This window comes from Heterodontus francisci, chromosome 16 (genome assembly GCF_036365525.1).
Source record: "Heterodontus francisci isolate sHetFra1 chromosome 16, sHetFra1.hap1, whole genome shotgun sequence".
Classification (NCBI taxonomy): domain Eukaryota; kingdom Metazoa; phylum Chordata; class Chondrichthyes; order Heterodontiformes; family Heterodontidae; genus Heterodontus; species Heterodontus francisci.
Window position 1 is genome coordinate 60237737 of NC_090386.1, and position 17783 is coordinate 60255519.

At 41.7% G+C, this 17783-nt stretch overlaps 1 protein-coding gene across 2 annotated transcripts in view; it reads right to left on the reverse strand.

The window, feature by feature from the left end:
• The window catches only part of gdap1l1 (ganglioside induced differentiation associated protein 1-like 1), a 96397-nt gene that overhangs the window by 60972 nt on the left and 17642 nt on the right, over nucleotides 1-17783 (reverse strand). For both annotated transcript variants that reach the window (XM_068048253.1, XM_068048252.1), the window contains exon 2: nucleotides 11783-11975. In XM_068048253.1, coding sequence (XP_067904354.1) covers nucleotides 11783-11888 — 106 coding nt within the window. In that variant the 5' untranslated portion in view covers nucleotides 11889-11975. The remainder of the gene's footprint in view (nucleotides 1-11782; nucleotides 11976-17783) is intronic.

Below are 17783 nucleotides of genomic sequence, written 5' to 3' on the forward strand. Positions count from 1 at the left end.
CTGGTCACATGACTATTAAAATGCTAATGTATTTGGCTTAGAAAGATGGGGTCCCCTGTACTTGAGTATTTTTGCTCGTGCTTATGCACCAGCCAGTGTTGTGCATGAGTTCCAAGAACTAAAAATGGATATGATCTAATTGCCATAATGGAAACATGGCTACAGGGTGACCAAGACTGGGAACTGAATATGCAAGGATATTTGACATTTAGGAAGGACAGGCAAAAAGGAAAAGGAGGTGCTGTTGCGTTGATAATAAGGGATGGGATCTGTACACTAGTAAGGCAGGATCTCAGATCGGAAGAACAAAATGTGGAATCTGCTTGGGTGGAGCTAAGAAACAGCAAGGGGTAGCAAACATTGGTAGGAGTTGTTTATAGGCCACCAAACAATAGTGGTAGTGTGGGGCATGGTATTAATCAGGAGATCAGAGAAGTATTTGGCATGGGTAATACAAGTAATCATGGGTGACATCAATCTGCATATAGACTGGGTAAACCTAATGAGCTCTAATGCTGTGGAGGACGAGTTTCTGGAGTGAGTTAGGGATGGTTTTCTAGACAGTATGTTGAGGAACCGACTAGAGAACAGGATATTTTAGATCTAGTTTTATGTAATGAGAAAGGGCTAATTAATAATCTTGTTGTAAAAGACCCTTTAGGGATGAGTGACCATAATATGATAGAATTTTACATTATGTTTGAAAGTGTGGTAGTTGAATCTGGAACTAGGGTGTTAAATTTGAAGAAAGGAAATTATGAAGGTATGAGGGGCAAATTGGCTGAGGTGAATTGGGAAAATATATTAAAAGGTATGACATACATAGGCAATGGATAGTCTTTAAATAAATATTACATAGTTTACAGCAACTATACATTCCTTCAAGGCACAAAAACCCCCAAGGTGAAGGCAGTCAACCATGGATAACAAAGGAAGTTAAGGATTGTATAAGATGAAAAGAAAAGGCCTATAAAGTTGCCAGAAATAGTAGTAAACCTGAGGATTGGGAGGATAGTAGAATGCAGCAAAGGAGGGAGAAGAAACTGATAAAGAAAGGGAGAATAGACTATGAATTTAAGCTAGCAAAAAATATAAAATCAGACTGTAAAAGCTTCTACCGGTACGTAAAAAAGAAATGCTTGGCTAAGACAAATGTGGGTCCATTACAGGCCGTGTCAGGAGAATTTATAATGGGGAATAGAGAAATAGAGAAGCTAAATGATTACTTTGTGTCTGTCTTCACTGGGGAAGATACAAGAAATCTCCCAGAATTAGAGATCCAAGGGATTAGGGGGAATGAGGAATTGAAGGAAATTAGTATTAGCAAGAAGGTTGTATTGGAGAAATTAATGGGGCTGAAGGTTGATAAGTCCCCAGGACCTGATATTCTACATCCCAGAGTGTTGAAAGAGGTAGCTATGGATATAGTGGATGCATTGGAGATCATCTTCTAAAATTCTATAGATTTTGGAGTGGGTCCTGCAGATTGGAAGGTCGCAAATGTCACCCGACTATTTAAGAAAGGAGGGAGAGTGAAAACGGAATTACAGACCTGTTAGCCTTACATCGGTCATTGGGAAAATGCTAGAATCTATTCTAAAGGATGTGATAAGTGGACACTTGGATAATGATGATTTGATTGGGCATAGTTAACATGGATTTATGAATGGGAAATCATGTTTGACGAACCTGTTGGAGTTTTTTTGAGGATGCTACTAACAGAATTGATAAAGGGGAGTCGGTGGACGCGATATACTTGGATTTTCAGAAGGCTTTTGATAAAGTCCCCCACAGGAGGTTGGTTAGAAAAATTAACGCACATGGGATAGGAGGTAATATACTGGCATGGATTAAGGATTGGTTAACAGACAGAAAGCAGAGAGTAGGAATAAGCGGGTCATTCTCGCGTTGGCCAGCTGTGACTAGTGGGGTACTGCAGGGATTAGTGCTTGGGCCCCAGCTGTTCACAATATATATCAATGATTTGGATGTGGGGACCAAATGTAGTATTTCCAAGTTTGCGGATGACACAAAACTAGGTGGGAAGGTGTGTTGTGCAGAAGATGCAAAGCAACTTCAAGGGGATTTGGACAGACTTAGTGAGTGGGCAAGAACGTGGCAGATGTAATATAATGTGGAAAAATGTGAGGTTATCCACTTTGGTAGGAGGAATAGATGTGCAGATATTTCTTAAATAGTAAGAGATTAGAAAGTGTAGATGTACATAGGGATCTGGGTGTCCTTGTCAATAAGTCACTGAAAGCTAACATGCAGATGCAGCAAGCAATTAGGAAGGCTAATGGTGTGTTAGCCTTTATCGTAAGAGGACTTGAGTACAGGAGTAGTGAAGTCTTGCTTCAATTGTATAGAACCTTGGTTAGACCGCACCTGGAGTACTGTGTGCAGTTTTGATCCCCTTACTTTCGGAAGGATATTATTGCCATAGAGGGAGTGCAATGAAGGTTCACCAGACTTGTTCCTGGGATGGTGGGACTGCCTATGAAGACAGATTGGGGAAACTGGGCCTGTATTCTCTAGAGTTTCGAAGAATGAGGGGTGATGTTATTGAAACCTACAAAATACTTAAAGGGATAGACAGGGTAGATGCAGCTAAGATGTTTCCCCTGATTGGGGAATCTAGAATCAGGGGACAGAATTTCAAAATAAGGGGGAAGCCACTTAGGACAGAGATGAGGAGAAATTTCTTTACTCAGAGGGTTGTGAATCTAGAGTAGCAACGACAATATGGAGTGGGAGCAACAATGAGACAGGAGCAGCTAGTTAAGTGAAAGAACCAAGGGGGAAAGGAGGAGGAAGGTTCTTAAACTGACAGCTGTTGGACTGTCGGATTTTTCACCACACGTGGTTATTGAGGTAGAAATGAATAATTACTATAACAGGGAAAAGGATCAACATCTGAAAAGAAGGAATATAAAAGGATCTAAGGTTACCCCAGGGGGTTGTGGAAGCTCAGTCATTGAGTATGTTTAAAGCAGAGATTGACAGATTTCTAAATACAAATGACATAAGGGCATATGAGGATAGTGTGGGAAAAAGGCATTGAAGTGGATGATCAGCCCATGATCATATTGAATGGCGGGCAGGCTCGATGGGCTGAATGGCCTACTCCTGCTCCTATGTTCCTATGTAGAAGCCACCTGTGAGTAGGTGGAGAGGGGAAACCAAGAAATTACAGCAAAGGAGGAGGTCTCGAGCATCCAGTGCTGGTGCTCTCACCTGTAAACTCAGATCCTTTTATATTCCTTCCTTTCCGATGTTGATCCCCTTCCCTGTTATAGTAATTATTTGTTTTTACCTCAATAAGCACATGTGGTGAAAAATCCGACAGTCCAATAGCCCTCAGTTTAAAAACCTTCCTCCTCCTGGCTTGTTGATAGGAGGCAGAGGGTGGTAGTGCAGGGTTGTTTTTCAGATTGGAGGCCGGTGACCAGTGGTGTGCCGCAGGGATCGGTGCTGGGCCCTCTGTTGTTTGTCATATATATTAATGACTTGGATGTGAATGTAAGGGGCATGATTAGTAAGTTTGCAGATGACACCAAAATTGGTGGTATAGTGGACAGTGAAGAAGGTTGTCTAAGGTTACAACAGGATTTAGATCAACTGGGAAAGTGGGCAAGGGTTTGGCAAATGGAATTTAATGCAGACAAGTGTGAAGTGATGCATTTTGGGAAGTTAAACCAGGGCAGGACATATACAGTGAATGGCAGCGCCCTGGGGAGTGTTCTTGAGCAGAAAGACCTTGGGGTGCAAGTACATAGTTCCCTGAAAGTGGCAACACAGGTAGACAGGGTGGTGAAGAAGGCGTATGGCATGCTTGCCTTCATCGGTCGAGGCATTGAGTACAAGAGTTGGGATGTCATGTTACAGTTGTACATAACGTTGGTTAGGCCGTATTTGGAGTACTGTGTACAGTTCTGGTTGCCGCATTATAGGAAAGATGTGATTAAGCTAGAGAGGGTGCAGAAAAGATTCACAAGGATGTTGCCTGGTTTGGAGGGCTTGAGTTATAAAGAGAGATTGGATAGGCTGGGTCTGTTTTCCCTGCAGCAAAGGAGGCTGAGAGGGGACATGATAGAGGTATATAAAATTATGAGAGGCATAGATAGGGTAGATAGCCAGAGTCTGTTTCCCATGGTAGGGGTGACTAAAACTAAAGGGCATAGATTTAAGGTGAGAGGGAGGAGGCTTAAAGGGGATCAAAGGGGTAAATTATTCACACAAAGAATAGCGGGTATATGGAATAAGGTGCCTGAGGAGGTGGTGGAGGCAGGAAGAGTAGCGACATTTAAGAGGCATCTGGACAGGTACTTGAATGAGCAAGGCATAGAGGGATATGGAATTAATGCAGGCAGGTGGGATTAGTATAGATAGGCATTATGGTCGGCATGGACGCAGTGGGCCGAAGGGCCTGTTTCTTTGCTGTATGATTCTATGACTCCTTTCCCCCTGGGTTCTTTCACTTTACTAGCTGCTCCTGTCTCATTGTTGCTCCCACTCCATATTGTCGTTGCTCGTCCAGTTTCTGCAAACAATGATGGTGCCCACCCTGACCCTTTGCTTGCGCTCAATTTCCTGACTCCAAATCTCTTTTTATTCCCATTTTCCTTTGCTCCCGGAGACTCCATTCCTCAATCTCCATCTCTTCTCATGCCTGATTTCTGAGCACCCCCATCCGATTTCAGTCTTCCTTCATGGAGTTTCGAGAACATAATGCCTATCTATACTAATCCCACCTGCCTGCATTAATTCCATATCCCCCCCACCCCCCAACAAACTGAATGTTGAGACTACCCCATTTCAGACCCTCTCCTGAATGTCAAGCCCATACATTCCGACTCTCCAGTTGTCTCCCGACTGCACTCCATGTGGTCGTGGCACTCTGTGGAGGTGGTTGGGTGTCATCACGGAACAACGAGAAATTTCATGTGATGACCGTCACATAAATAATCTCCATGAAAAAAATCCAGTGATTTCCCAGGCTGCTAGAGGCAGTGCCCTGGAGACCTATGATCCATTTGGCTTCTGTCATTCCAGGAGAGTGGGGAACCCTATACCTCTGCAGTTCCCAACTCTGTGGAATGGGGAATTATTTACCTGCCATTTCTAGCAACCCAGGAACCACTCAATCCCAGAGTTAGAGCCATTATGCATGATGGGTAAATAGATACCCATTCCACAAAAGCCACTCTCTTTTACCCATTGCCACCTTGTGCTGACCTGCATGTCCCATTTTTTAAAGTTGAAAACAGATTTGGTGCATTGAAGGCGATGTAGTTTGGAACCTGCTTCTAGTCAAATTACCCGGCTCTTGTTATTTATTATATTCTATTATTTAAATAACATCTTTCTGACACCTTGCAATCAGCTTTTGAGATCACCAGACTGTTCATCAGCTAGAAACCCTAATCCACACAGATCATCATTTTGCTGTATTACCACAAATCAGATACAGTTGGTGGCAACAACTCATAAACGTGCCTGCAATGTTAAGGAGGAACCTCAGCTTCAGTAACACTGCAACTCCCATCAGCATAATTCCGATGCAACTAATATTATAGTTTTTCTGTGCTCCTCACCAATTTTCCTCTCTACTCTTATGAAGAGTGACTATTGGGATACTATTTCACAGGTACCAATTACCCTCCAGTACCATACTCAGGTGTCCAATGTCAATGAGCTTTGATATTTAAACACGGCATAATAGTCAAACCTAACATTGACCTCATCCAACATTCATTTAGATGCACCTCCAGAGGGGTTGCTGGATAGCGATCAGGAGTGACAACCCTGTGTCCCATTGCTCTAGAGTGATTTTCATTTCAGCTGGCTGGGAAATCTTCATCCTGAGCCAGTAAGAATATTGACATTTTTATTAAAAATGAAATAAAAACTGCCATTAGAATTTCTTTTTTTTATGTAATTGCTTTTAATGGGAAACTGTTAATTCTAATATACTTATGAGTCACTTGGCACTGAGATAGCTACTATGAGTACAGATCAGAAAAGATACATTATTCATGAACATGACACATGGCAGGAGAAAATCCTTTATTTTAGAGCCACTGATGACTCCTATTAATATTGCAAATCAAAATGTGAAGACTAGAAACCAGATTTTGCTTTTTATTGAACAGTTAATTAACTATCTAAATTTAGTTCTTCTTTGCTATGCATATTCTATAAATATTTAAATATTTTATCATGTGATAAATAGAGCGACCTCTATCGAGCTGGCTGTGTATGCAGCCTTCCTGTTCCCAGAAATAAGCCAGGGTTGCCCTCCCACCACCAGCTGTTTCCCAATCGAGACTAAAAAAAAATCGTTTTGCATGGCCTTATAGTCTAATTATGTGACCAAACATTCCTCGAATTATAAAATAATGAGAGACAAGGAAATTTGGGACAGAAATTGAACAAATTACTTGACATAAAAAAAAATTTGAAGCCGATTTTATATTGGTGCTGTTTTAGTTCTGATTTCATTATTTGTTAGCTGGCTCCCAAGTTTTACACCAACTCCAGCTCCCTTATCCCAGTGACAGACTTGCTAACCAGGTTTTTTAGATCCTGACACTGGGATAAGAGAGCCAGATTTATATGTATAAATTCTAAGAGGCAGCTCATAGACATTTGTCTCCACGAATCCAAATTAAAACAATTCCAGTCATCATGCTGGCAGTCAGCAGCACTTTGACGATGTGCAGTTCCACATTTTCAAACATTTACTAATACTTGGCTTGGATTGAATCACAGCCGGACTGATGTGCTGCATGGCTGGAAGGATCCTGAGTGAAATGTTTTGGCTCATCTGGGCTTATTACCCAGTGGGCACATGCCCACAGCTCACATATGCCTACAGCACACAACTGCCCACAGATTGCATTCAATTAGCAGAAGACAATTTTACAGTTACAAAATGCAGCTGTTGTCAGATGCATGGTTCTTTGTTATCAGCTACAGTTGGTAACATAAACTTGATGACTTACCCTCTTATAATCACAGTAAAGACCCACTTCTTTGTAGGTTTTGGAAGCTGCTGTTGGCTTCACCAGACTTGAGGATTCTGCTTTATCCCCTTGCCTGATGGAGACTAGCATCAGCTGGATGTGTAAATGGGGGAAGAGTAATGGGGAGGTTGGTTATTGTGTCACTCTCCTAAATTCAGCACAGAAATATGAGTGTACCTAGAAAGGAAATGAGGATAGCTGTTGCAGGTAGTGGAAAAATGCACTCTGCACAAAGTACTCCTGAATTTATTGTTATGTATTATTATTGGGCATAATAAAATCTACTAACCATGTTATACTGGTCCTCAAAGTGTTCCATACTAACGTGTTCCCTTGTGAACACAATTTTTTTTTTAAATATTGCTTTTCCACCAGAGGCTATTTAAAATCAAGGTATTACACCAATTTAAGGAACACATCAGGCATTTAACTCTAAGAAATGCAAGCAAAAGTCTTTGATACAAAATGTGAATTTCTAATTTGCACCATGTGTATTTGGTGTATATCTGGCTTATCAATTCTAAGGGTAAGAATTGATGTTTTTTTGAGTAAGATGCACTTGTTTACAATTCAGTTTTTGGTTTCCAGTAAGGGAATTAATGGCTAACTCATAATTATAGGGTCAATTCAAATGACTGTCAATAGTGATATTTGCCAGACTAGGAAGATAGAGAGGGCTTCAGAGCACCAATGCATCAAATAAGTAATGGAAGCCTTGCTTACCAGGGGAAGTGTGCATCCCTTCCCCATTAAAAAATAGACATCAGAACAAGAGGGCAAAGAAAAGATGACATGTTTCTCATTCAGAGCCTCACTGCTGGCATACGTTATTGATTTCGATGGAAAAGAAAATTGAATGAGGTGTGAATTAGCTCACTGATTTGCCATCATATGTTTTTCACCCAACAATGAAAGTTGAAATTGCACCCAGTAAATAAAAAAACAATGGTCTAGAAATTCAATTTTTGGATGCGCAGGGGCACAGCGTACATACCATGTGCCTCACTGGTGAGACCTGAGGTTACCCTGCCTTTGGGTCAGCCAGCGAAGAGAAGTGCAAGATCATGTAAGTGGGTCCTGAGGCCAGGTCTAGGATCAGGGCCAGAGTCAGAGCTGGGGGTCAGATCGTGATCGGCAGTCTGGGATTTAGAGTTGGGGCTGTGTCCAGGGATCATGGGGACTTGGGCTGGGAATCCGGAGATGTCAGTGGTCATGGGGAACAACTGGGGGTTGAGAGGAGGTCAGATAGGAGGGGAGGGATAAGAGGCCAGGAATTGGGAGAGGAGGCTTGGGTTGGGAGTTATTTCTTTTATCGCAAGCAATACCCTTGAACTCCTCTATCAGGTCATCCTTCAGTGTTTTTCTATCTTTAGTGCAAACATGCTCATCATCCTCTGACTTACCCTTAGTACTATCCTAATTCCCAACATCTGCTAATGTGAGACAATTATCCCAGAAGATAATGAGAAGTGACAGGTGTGTATAAATAATTTATCTGAAAGGTATTTTCCCTTTGATGTGTTCTGGGTGCTTTTTTAAAATTATCCTCTTTATCCTGTTGGATGAATGTATCTTGAACTCTATAGCCATTCAAAAACCAGTTTTATACTGAACTGTTAAAAAAAAAACACAGACATCAAAGAGTGAATAATTTAGATTAAAGTATAAATCCACTGAATTGTGTTCATCTTTAAATGATATCGAATTGCATTTAGTGCTTCTGTAGTCATCTTCCCTACCTATTGATTTCTATTTTTCAAGGACTCCAGGACAGCAGTGAAAGAAATCCTCCAGTAATGATCTTGAGGAGGTCAAGTCAGCCAGTGGCCCTGGCTTGCATAAAAGAAATGGTAAAGAACTGAACTGTGCAAGTGCTGCAGTTTCAAAGGTGGTTCAGTTCTTTTTACTCCTCTTTGTATATCTGTATTCTCTGAAATAAGATGTCAGTAGGATCACCTACCGCAGGGGGGAGCTGCAATCTATAAGCCATTTAAAGGTGATAAGGGGGCAGTTTTTTTGAAATAATACAGTATTACTGGAAGAACTCTCAATAATCATCATGATTAGAACCTAAAGCTTTAGCAGCTTCCATTTGAAAGTGATTCAAAGAACTGTATTGGTGATTCAACAAGATAGTAAATTCCACTTTAACCTTAAACAGTCTCTTTTTTTAATGTCCATATACCATCAATATCGGTGACCACGCTCTGGAAGTGGTTCAAGAGTTCACCTACCTAAGCTCAACTATCACCAGTAACCTGTCTCTAGATGCAGAAATCAACAAGCGCATGGGAGAGGTTTCCACTGCTATGTCCAGACTGGCCAAGAGAGTGTGGGAAAATGGCGCACTGACACAGAACACAAAAGTCCAAGTGTATCAAGCCTGTGTCCTCAGTACCTTGCTCTACGGCAGCGAGGCCTGGACAACGTACATCGGCCAAGAGCGACGTCTCAATTCATTCCATCTTCGCTGCCTCCGGAGAATCTTTGGCATCAGGTGGCAGGACCGTATCTCCAACATAGAAGTCCTCGAGGCGGCCAACATCCCCAGCATATACACACCATTAAGCCAGCGGCGCCTGAGATGGCTTGGCCATGTGAGCCGCATGGAAGATGGCAGGATCCCCATTGTACAGCGAGCTTGGCACTGGTACCAGACCCACCAGCCGTCCATGTCTCCGCTTTAAAGACGTCTGCAAACGCGACATGAAGTCCTGTGACATTGATCACAAGTCGTGGGAGTCAGTTGCCAGCGATCGCCAGAGCTGGCGGGCAGCCATAAAGGCAGGGCTAAAGCGCGACGAGTCGAAGAGACATAGCAGTTGGCAGGAAAAAAGACAGAAGCGCAAGGAGAGAGACAACTGTGTAACAGCCCCAACAACCAATTTTATCTGCAGCACCTGTGGAAGAGTCTGTCACTCTAGAATTGGCCTTTATAGCCACTCCAGGCGCTGCTTCACAAACCACTGACCACCTCCAGGCGCTTACCCATTGTCTCTCGAGACAAGGAGGCCAAAGAGAAGAGATACCATAGGAGTAAATTTTCAACTTCATGCTGCTAGCAGGGAGTCTCATTGGTACAAGCAATTATCAGAAATTTGTGTGTTCAAAGTTATGTCTATTAATATAAATGGTTGGAAAATCATGCTCAAATCTCTGTGTCCCAGGTGACGTTTACCACCAGCAAAGTGAAGTCGGAAAAATGACCACTTGTATTTTCATTTAAAAATAAATGAGTAAGTAGTTCTGATTAGTGAAAGGCTTCTTGAATATTCTATAATATTGGAAGATTATTTATTTTTGTTTGTTTTTAACAAACAAATGTGTTAGAGCTTGTTTCTAAAAAATTGTGAAATCCACTGAAAGAACTGGAATTCCAAAATCACGCGGCTGAAAATTGCTGTATGTGATGGGTTGGGGGGGTGATGGGTGTGATGGATGAGGGCGAGGGGTGGGGGGATTGCTAGTAGAGAAGTTGCAATATCCTTGTGTAAATGTTGGGAATGAATGATGTGGGTTGAAAGGGGTTGTCGGGCTTACCCTATGGAAAGAATCAACAAGTATCTTGTCAGATCCTGTAAAGGGGCCAAAATGTATGCCAAGCCAGGATGCGAGAACTTCCAGTCTGAGAATTCCCACCCCGCACCCCCTGCCACCCCGCCACTGCCTGCCTACAGCCTGGCTATAATCTTCCAACACTAATGGCCTTGTTTGGAGCAGGGTGGAAATTTCAGTCCTTATTCATCATACAGAAACATCTGGGAAAGGCAGTGATCTGGTGTAGCCAGGTCTTGGCCCATCTTATGGCCATTCCACCATAGGCTGAGGCGTTGTGAAAAGACTACAATGTTTTAAAAGTAGGATGCATGTCTGGAAAAAGTACAAGTATACTTAACAGTAAGACGACAACTATGTGTATGTAATGTTAAAATATTAAAATAGTTAAAAAGGTTAGGATTGGTTTAATGTTCCAACAGCAAATCACACTGCCACCCTGAGGCAACCATTTCAAACTACATTAAAATATGATATGACTAATATAACAGTCACCTAGCCCCATGCTCTGAAATTTCTTCCTAAATGCCTCTGCTGCTCTCCTTTCCTCTTTCCCTTTGAGACCCTCCTTAATCCCCACCTCTTTCACCAAGCTTTTGGTCACCTCCTTTGCCATGGCATTCATATTTTCCTTACTCCTTTATGAAGTGCCTGAGGACAATGTTCTATACGAAAGGCACTAATTGCAAGTTGTTGTGGTCGTAGATTAAAACACAGTGGGTAAAAATTTCCATCCTAGACAAATACCTGTACTGAAATCCTCATCACCCACTTTCCAGCAACAGACCTTGTCCAAGGAAGCATGTTATGTACATTGGATCAATAACCTGCTTGCCTACTTTCCTTTCACACTGGCCCTAAAATTCTTGTAGGACATAGGCATAAAATAGATTTTGTGCTTATTTAGATTCCATGAATTCACAGATTCTTGTAGGCTTTCGGTCGTGCATGAATTAAAAGAAGAATTGCTTTTTCATTGGATGACCATTCAAGCATGTTTGGAGTTAATAGTTTGAGACATAAAGTATCATAAATAAAACTATAAACAAAAAAATGAACTCACTCGCTGCTCTCAATGATATAAACAAAAGTCAACGGCTGGTTTCCCACATGCATTTTATATTTTCAATGGCCAGAAGGCAAATTTCATCTTGTATTCTGTAAACACTTTTGAGTAATCAGACATAATAAAACATTACCTCCCACAAAGGTCTTCTCTAGGTAATCAATAATCTGGTTGTAATCACTGATGATGTTGTCTCCATGGATGAGCACTGGCACTTCTTCACCTAGGTTCAGTCGCATAAACCATGGTTCTTTGTGTTCAGTTAATGGTAAGCTAACATCTCGTTCATCACATTGCACACCTTTCTCTGCAATTAGTAGACGAACCTGAAATAAAGAAGCACGTTTCATATGACTTGTCAATGATATCAAACAAATGTAAATCAATACTCATCTAATGATTTGGGGGAGGAGGAAGCATTATGGTTTGCATATTTGCTTTAAGGCAGCAATGACTGAAGTTTTTGAGACCTTATTTACAACATGTTCTTGTGCTCCAGGCAGGCCTACAGCACCTCCCTGCCTGCCTTGGTGGGATATAGCCAAATGCCACCATGAAGAGGGATTTCCCCCCCCCCCCTGCCCGCCACCACAGTGGTGGCCTGGCTGCTTTTTCTATTTTTTAATTACATTTTTTTTTAAAGTTGTTGAGAGGGCACCTCCATGTTGAAGCGCTCTCTCAGTTACTTAACATTCATTGCAGCCAGCTGCTTCTCTGAAACTGGAAGGCCTGATTGGCCTGAAACTGATTGGTCCTCCAGCTTCGAGAACCTGCCCTTAATTGGACAGGGAGCCTGTCTCCATGCCAATTAAGGGGCAGCCCAGGCCAAAATCCTAAAGACTGACTATTTTCCCCCAAGGACAGTCCCGGCTCCTGTCTCCTGGCCCAAATCAAAAATTCAGCCCCAGGACTTCAGAACAAAAATCAAGGCGGATACTCTAGTGCCATACTGAGGGGGCACTGCACTGTTGGAGCAGCTGTTTCTTGGATGAAACATTAAATCAAGGCTCTGTCAGATGGACCTAAGAGATTCCATAGCACAATTTCAAAGAATCCCCAGTGTGCTGGCCAATATTTATACCTCAGTCAACATCACAAAAACAGATCATCGGGTCATTATCATATTGCTGTTGGTGGGAGCTAGCTGTGCGTACATTCACTGCCACGTTTCCTATATTACAACAGTGACTACACTTCAAAAGTACTTCATTGGCTGTAAAATGTATTGGGACATCCGATGGTCATGAAAGATGCTATTTAAATGCAAATCTTTCGTTCTTCGCACTTCCAATGTTTTGGCCTGACCTCCAGAACTACAGTCCCTCTGTGGGTACAGCTTCCTTACCATGTCAGTGATTCCAATAAAGATTACTGATGTCAGAAATAAATTGTTAATCATGTGATTAATCATGTAATCAGTGAGATAAATAATACAAGTTGGGAAATATACACAGGACTAATTTCACCAGGTGGCAACTCAGGAACAATTTTGCACATTTTAATTTGTCATCCTCAATCCTAACATCCATTAATGTGAGACAATTATCCCATGAGATGCTAAGAAATGATAGATGTGTCTAAATAATTAAGCTGAAAAGAATTTACCCTTTGATACATTCTGGGTGGTTATTTTTAAATTATCCTTTTTATTCTGTTGGTGTGAGCATCACGGAAGATTTTTACAAGCATAATTCATATGGACTTTATTATTGAGTCAGATAAATACACAAAATTTATGAAAACAAAGCCCAAGTAAAAATAAGAAGTTCTATGGTACTCTGTAAATAATGAGATCGTACCATACCTCACCAGCTGAGTAGTTTAGCCACCATGTTGCTACATCCTACTAAAAAAAGACTTGCATTTATCTAGCATTTTCCATAAGCACCGGGGGTTGAATTTTATGATTGCGCTGCAAATCGCGACGGTGCTCTCTGATCTCGATGGTCTGCCCATGCGGATCCGCCGTCGCTGAACCCCCAAGATATTTCACGCGGGGGTTCATTTAAATAGAGGGGGTGGAGTGGCCACCCCTGATGACGTAGAGGGAGCAGCCGCTCTGTCCCCGGCAATGGTGTCCGGCGCTGGCGCCATTTTTAAAGGGCTTCAAGCCCTGACAGCTGATGTTAAATCTTAAAGTCACATCCGCATGTAATTTAAGTATAAACATTAAAGTAGAGATCAAAGGCCCTGTTCCCCAATCATCAACCAATAAATGTATTTCCATCTCCCCAACCCCCTACCGAAAAACCATTTTTGCGGTCCCCACCTTACAACCCCAAACGTTGTACTCTTTCTGCCCTTCAACCTCTTCCCACCTCCTCTCAGCCAATTGAATCACTTTTCTCCACTTCCCCCCAACCTGAAAATTAAACTCCTCCCTCCTCCCCACCAGTGTCTCGCCTTGAATCCCCAAACAGGGATCGGAAGGCATGGGATTTCCGGCTACCAGCCGGAATATCAGCATGGGATGGCTGCCCGGTCCAGGTAAGTTAATTAACATGTATTATCATAAATTTTAATCGGCAAGTTAAGGTCCCGCCTTCTCAGCATCGGGGGTTCTGGCGGGCCTCTCCCCTAAGAATTTTCCAGGCCTCACCCCCGCCACGACCCCCAACACCGGAGAGCTCGTAAAATTCAGCCCCAGATGTCTCAAAGTGCTTTACAGCCAATGAAGTACTTTTGAAGTGTAGTCACTGTTCTAATGTAGGACATTCCTACTAATGTCTTTTGAGATTCTGGAATTAATTTGACCAGTTATTATCCTGGTCACTCCAACTCCTCATGACTCCACATTCAAGGAAGATTACTTGCCTTTTTGGCAGCAGCCTTCAATGGTCCCTTTAAAGACAATTCTTTTGGCTACTTCAAGGACTGAGAAAGACTAACTGTGGCATGCACAACACATGCTGTGGTCAAACGCAATCTAGTTTTGTAAAGGGGCCTGAAACAAGAGTTAGGTCAACACTTGTTTCGAGTAGGAGCCTGGGACAACTAAGCAACACCTGAACCAGTGCACTTCCTGTGTATTTTAGTCGCATGCAATTTTCAACAAAAATTGGTCGCTTGTGGACCTGTTCTGTGCTTTAAAAAAGGCAAAGCAAGATTCAAATTTGTCACCTAAACATAAGAACTCTCTGCATCTCTCTCTATGTCACTCCAACAACATATTGTTATGAAGGTATTTCCATGTTTTAATATTTTTTGAGAACCTTTGTGTCAATGTCTGTGGAAATCTGAGGAGCTGCTGGACTTCATTTTTTTTTAAAAGGTTACTAGAAGGACGTTGGGACTTGGATTAAAAACACATTTATGAGAAGTCACATGTCTTCAGCTACGTAAACAGCAAGAGCCTTGGTGACTAGGGGGAGTTGTTTACAGAGAAGTGACATGTCAAGATTTATGGTGGTCAAGAGTTGGTTTTGTTTTGGATATTGTTTTGAGTCAGTTAAGAGAGAAGACACCAGTTCACCCTTTCTCCACATCTCTGACAAACCTTGAGAACTCAGTGTGTGATAGCTGAAACCCCTGATGTCGCATTTCTCCTGGAAAGCCTGCCAGACTAGCCTTTGATGTCGCCTGAAGAGAATTGCTCCAAAAAGATCCCCCATTGACAGCCGTCTACGTGTATTTGAAACACCAGAAAAGGGACAACTGTTATCATTCCATATCTTCTCCTTTTCCTTCAAGAATTAACAAGTATATGGCCAAAGTTTTTTTTTGTCTTTTTGTCAAGAGATCTCTGCAGAGAAAACTTTTTAATGTTTTCTTTAACCTCTGTGTGTGTATGTGTGTGTTGGGCTAATTTAAAAGGGAACTTTCATATTCAATCTGTGTGTAATGCTTTGCATCTTTACTGAATAAGTCTTGTTTTATAATAAATTAATCATTCTGTTGTTTATTGAAGAAACCTGGTTAGTGGATTTTATTCTGAAATAAAATAAGAGTATATAATTGGTTGTATCGATAACTGGCTTACATTTAAATATATGTTGTGACCCGTGGAGAAGTGAAACTAGATAAAGACAGTGCACTCCTCCCGCCGCGGTCGTAATAATATCTTAGCCCAAACCTTAGAAAAGCATCTTCAAGTACACTAACGTGGTACTTCCATTTCCTGCAGCACACATCCTTATTACCAACTTAAGTGCAACTGATAATTTGGAGCCAAGTTATAAAAAGCTTTGTACTATGATCTCAAATTAACTTCACTTAAGACCCTTAGCCAGAAATTGCCTCTCATCAGTCTAGGATGAATTGAAACATAAGTCCTCAAGGTGAAAGGACATTCGTAAACATGAAGTAATGCACATATGAATAGTATTTCATTAGCACAGGCAGACTTAGAATAGACCTGAGAATATTAGTTATAGTCAAGGGTCAAGCAATTTAACCAGCAGTTAAAAAAGTAGAATATAAAGCCAAAACAGTAGAATGTACAATAAATTTTCTGAACATATATGTCTGCTGGGCAAGCACAGAATGGGTGCACGAGGGTTCTGAATGTGGGTCAAACAAGCCTTAACTATGTTTTGTATCCAAATCCGCTGTTTGTAATTTCCTGCCTGGCAACATTTTGTGTACTGGCGTGGTTGTGCACATTTGATGCCATAGTCTAGGCCCCAGACTGCAAACAAAAATATTTAGGTAAGCAGATGGCATAATTTGCTGTTTTTTCCAATTGGAATTGTGCTTTTGGCCTTTAAAGCTGATTGACCGGGCACAAGGGATGTTCCATATGCAGTGGAACTCTTAAAGGGGAACAGCCTTTATGGGTGGAACTTTCAACTTCAGTCAGAGTGCAGCATGGACAATATTGCATATAAAAAACAGAGTGTGCTGGAACTACTCAGCAGGTCTGGCAGCATCTGTGGAGAGAGAAAAGAGTTTCTCTCTCCACAGATGCTGCCAGACCTGCTGAGTATTTCCAGCACTCCCTGTTTTTATTTAAAATTTCCAGCAACTGTGGTATTTTGCTTTTATTTTAATGAACAATACTGTACTGGCCACCTTTTATCCACTCGTTTCAATATTCCTTTCCATTGTAGAATTTGAAAGTTCGTACTTATGTTTTTTTGTTGCATTGTTTACAATACCATTTTCTTTTTCTAGTGTTATTACAGACTTCCTGTATTTATTACTTTTTCTATTGTATGTTTTTGGAATAAATTTTTGAGGGAACAATTTTTATTCACCTTTTATAGAGGCATAGAGTTATACAGCACAGAAACAGGCCCTTTGGCCCATCGTGTCCGTGCCGGCCATCAAGCACCTATCTATTCTAATCCCATTTTCCAGCACTTGGCCCGTAGCCTTGTATGCTATGACGTTTCAGGTGCTCATCTAAATACTTCTTAAATGTTGTGAGGGTTCCTGTCTCTACCACCCCTTCAGGCAGTGTCTTCCAGATTCCAATTACACTCTGGGTGAAAAAATATTTCCTCAAATCCCCTCTAAACCTCCTGCCCTTTACCTTAAATCTATGCCCCCTCGTTATTGACACCCCCACTAAGGGAGAAAGTCTCTTTCTATCTATGCCCCTCATAATTTGGTATACCTCAATCAGGTCCCCCCCCACAGCCTTCTCTGCCCAAAGGAAAACAATCCTAGCCTATTCAGTCTCTCTTCATAGCTAAAATACTCCAGCCCAGGCAACATCCTGGTGAATCTCCTCTGTACCTTCTCCAGTGCAATCACATCCTTCCTATAGTGTGGTGACCAGAACTGTACATTGTACTCCAGCTGTGGCCTAACTAGCGTTTTATACAGCTCCATCATAACCTCCCTGCTCTTATATTCTATGCCTCGGCTAATAAAGACAAGTATCCCATATGCCTTCCTAACCACCTTACCAACCCTGTGCTGCTGCCTTCAGTGATCTATGGACAAGTACACCAAGGTCCTGCTGACCTTCTATACTTCCTAGGGTCCTACCATCCATTGTATATTCCCTTGCCTTGTTAGTCCTCCCAAAATGCATCACCTCACACTTCTCAGGATTAAATTCCATTTGCCACTGCTCCTCCCATCTTACCAGCCCATTGATATCGTCTTGTAATCTAAGGTTTTCCTCCTCACTATTTACAACACCACCAATTTTTGTGTCATCTGCAAACTTACTTATCATACCTCCT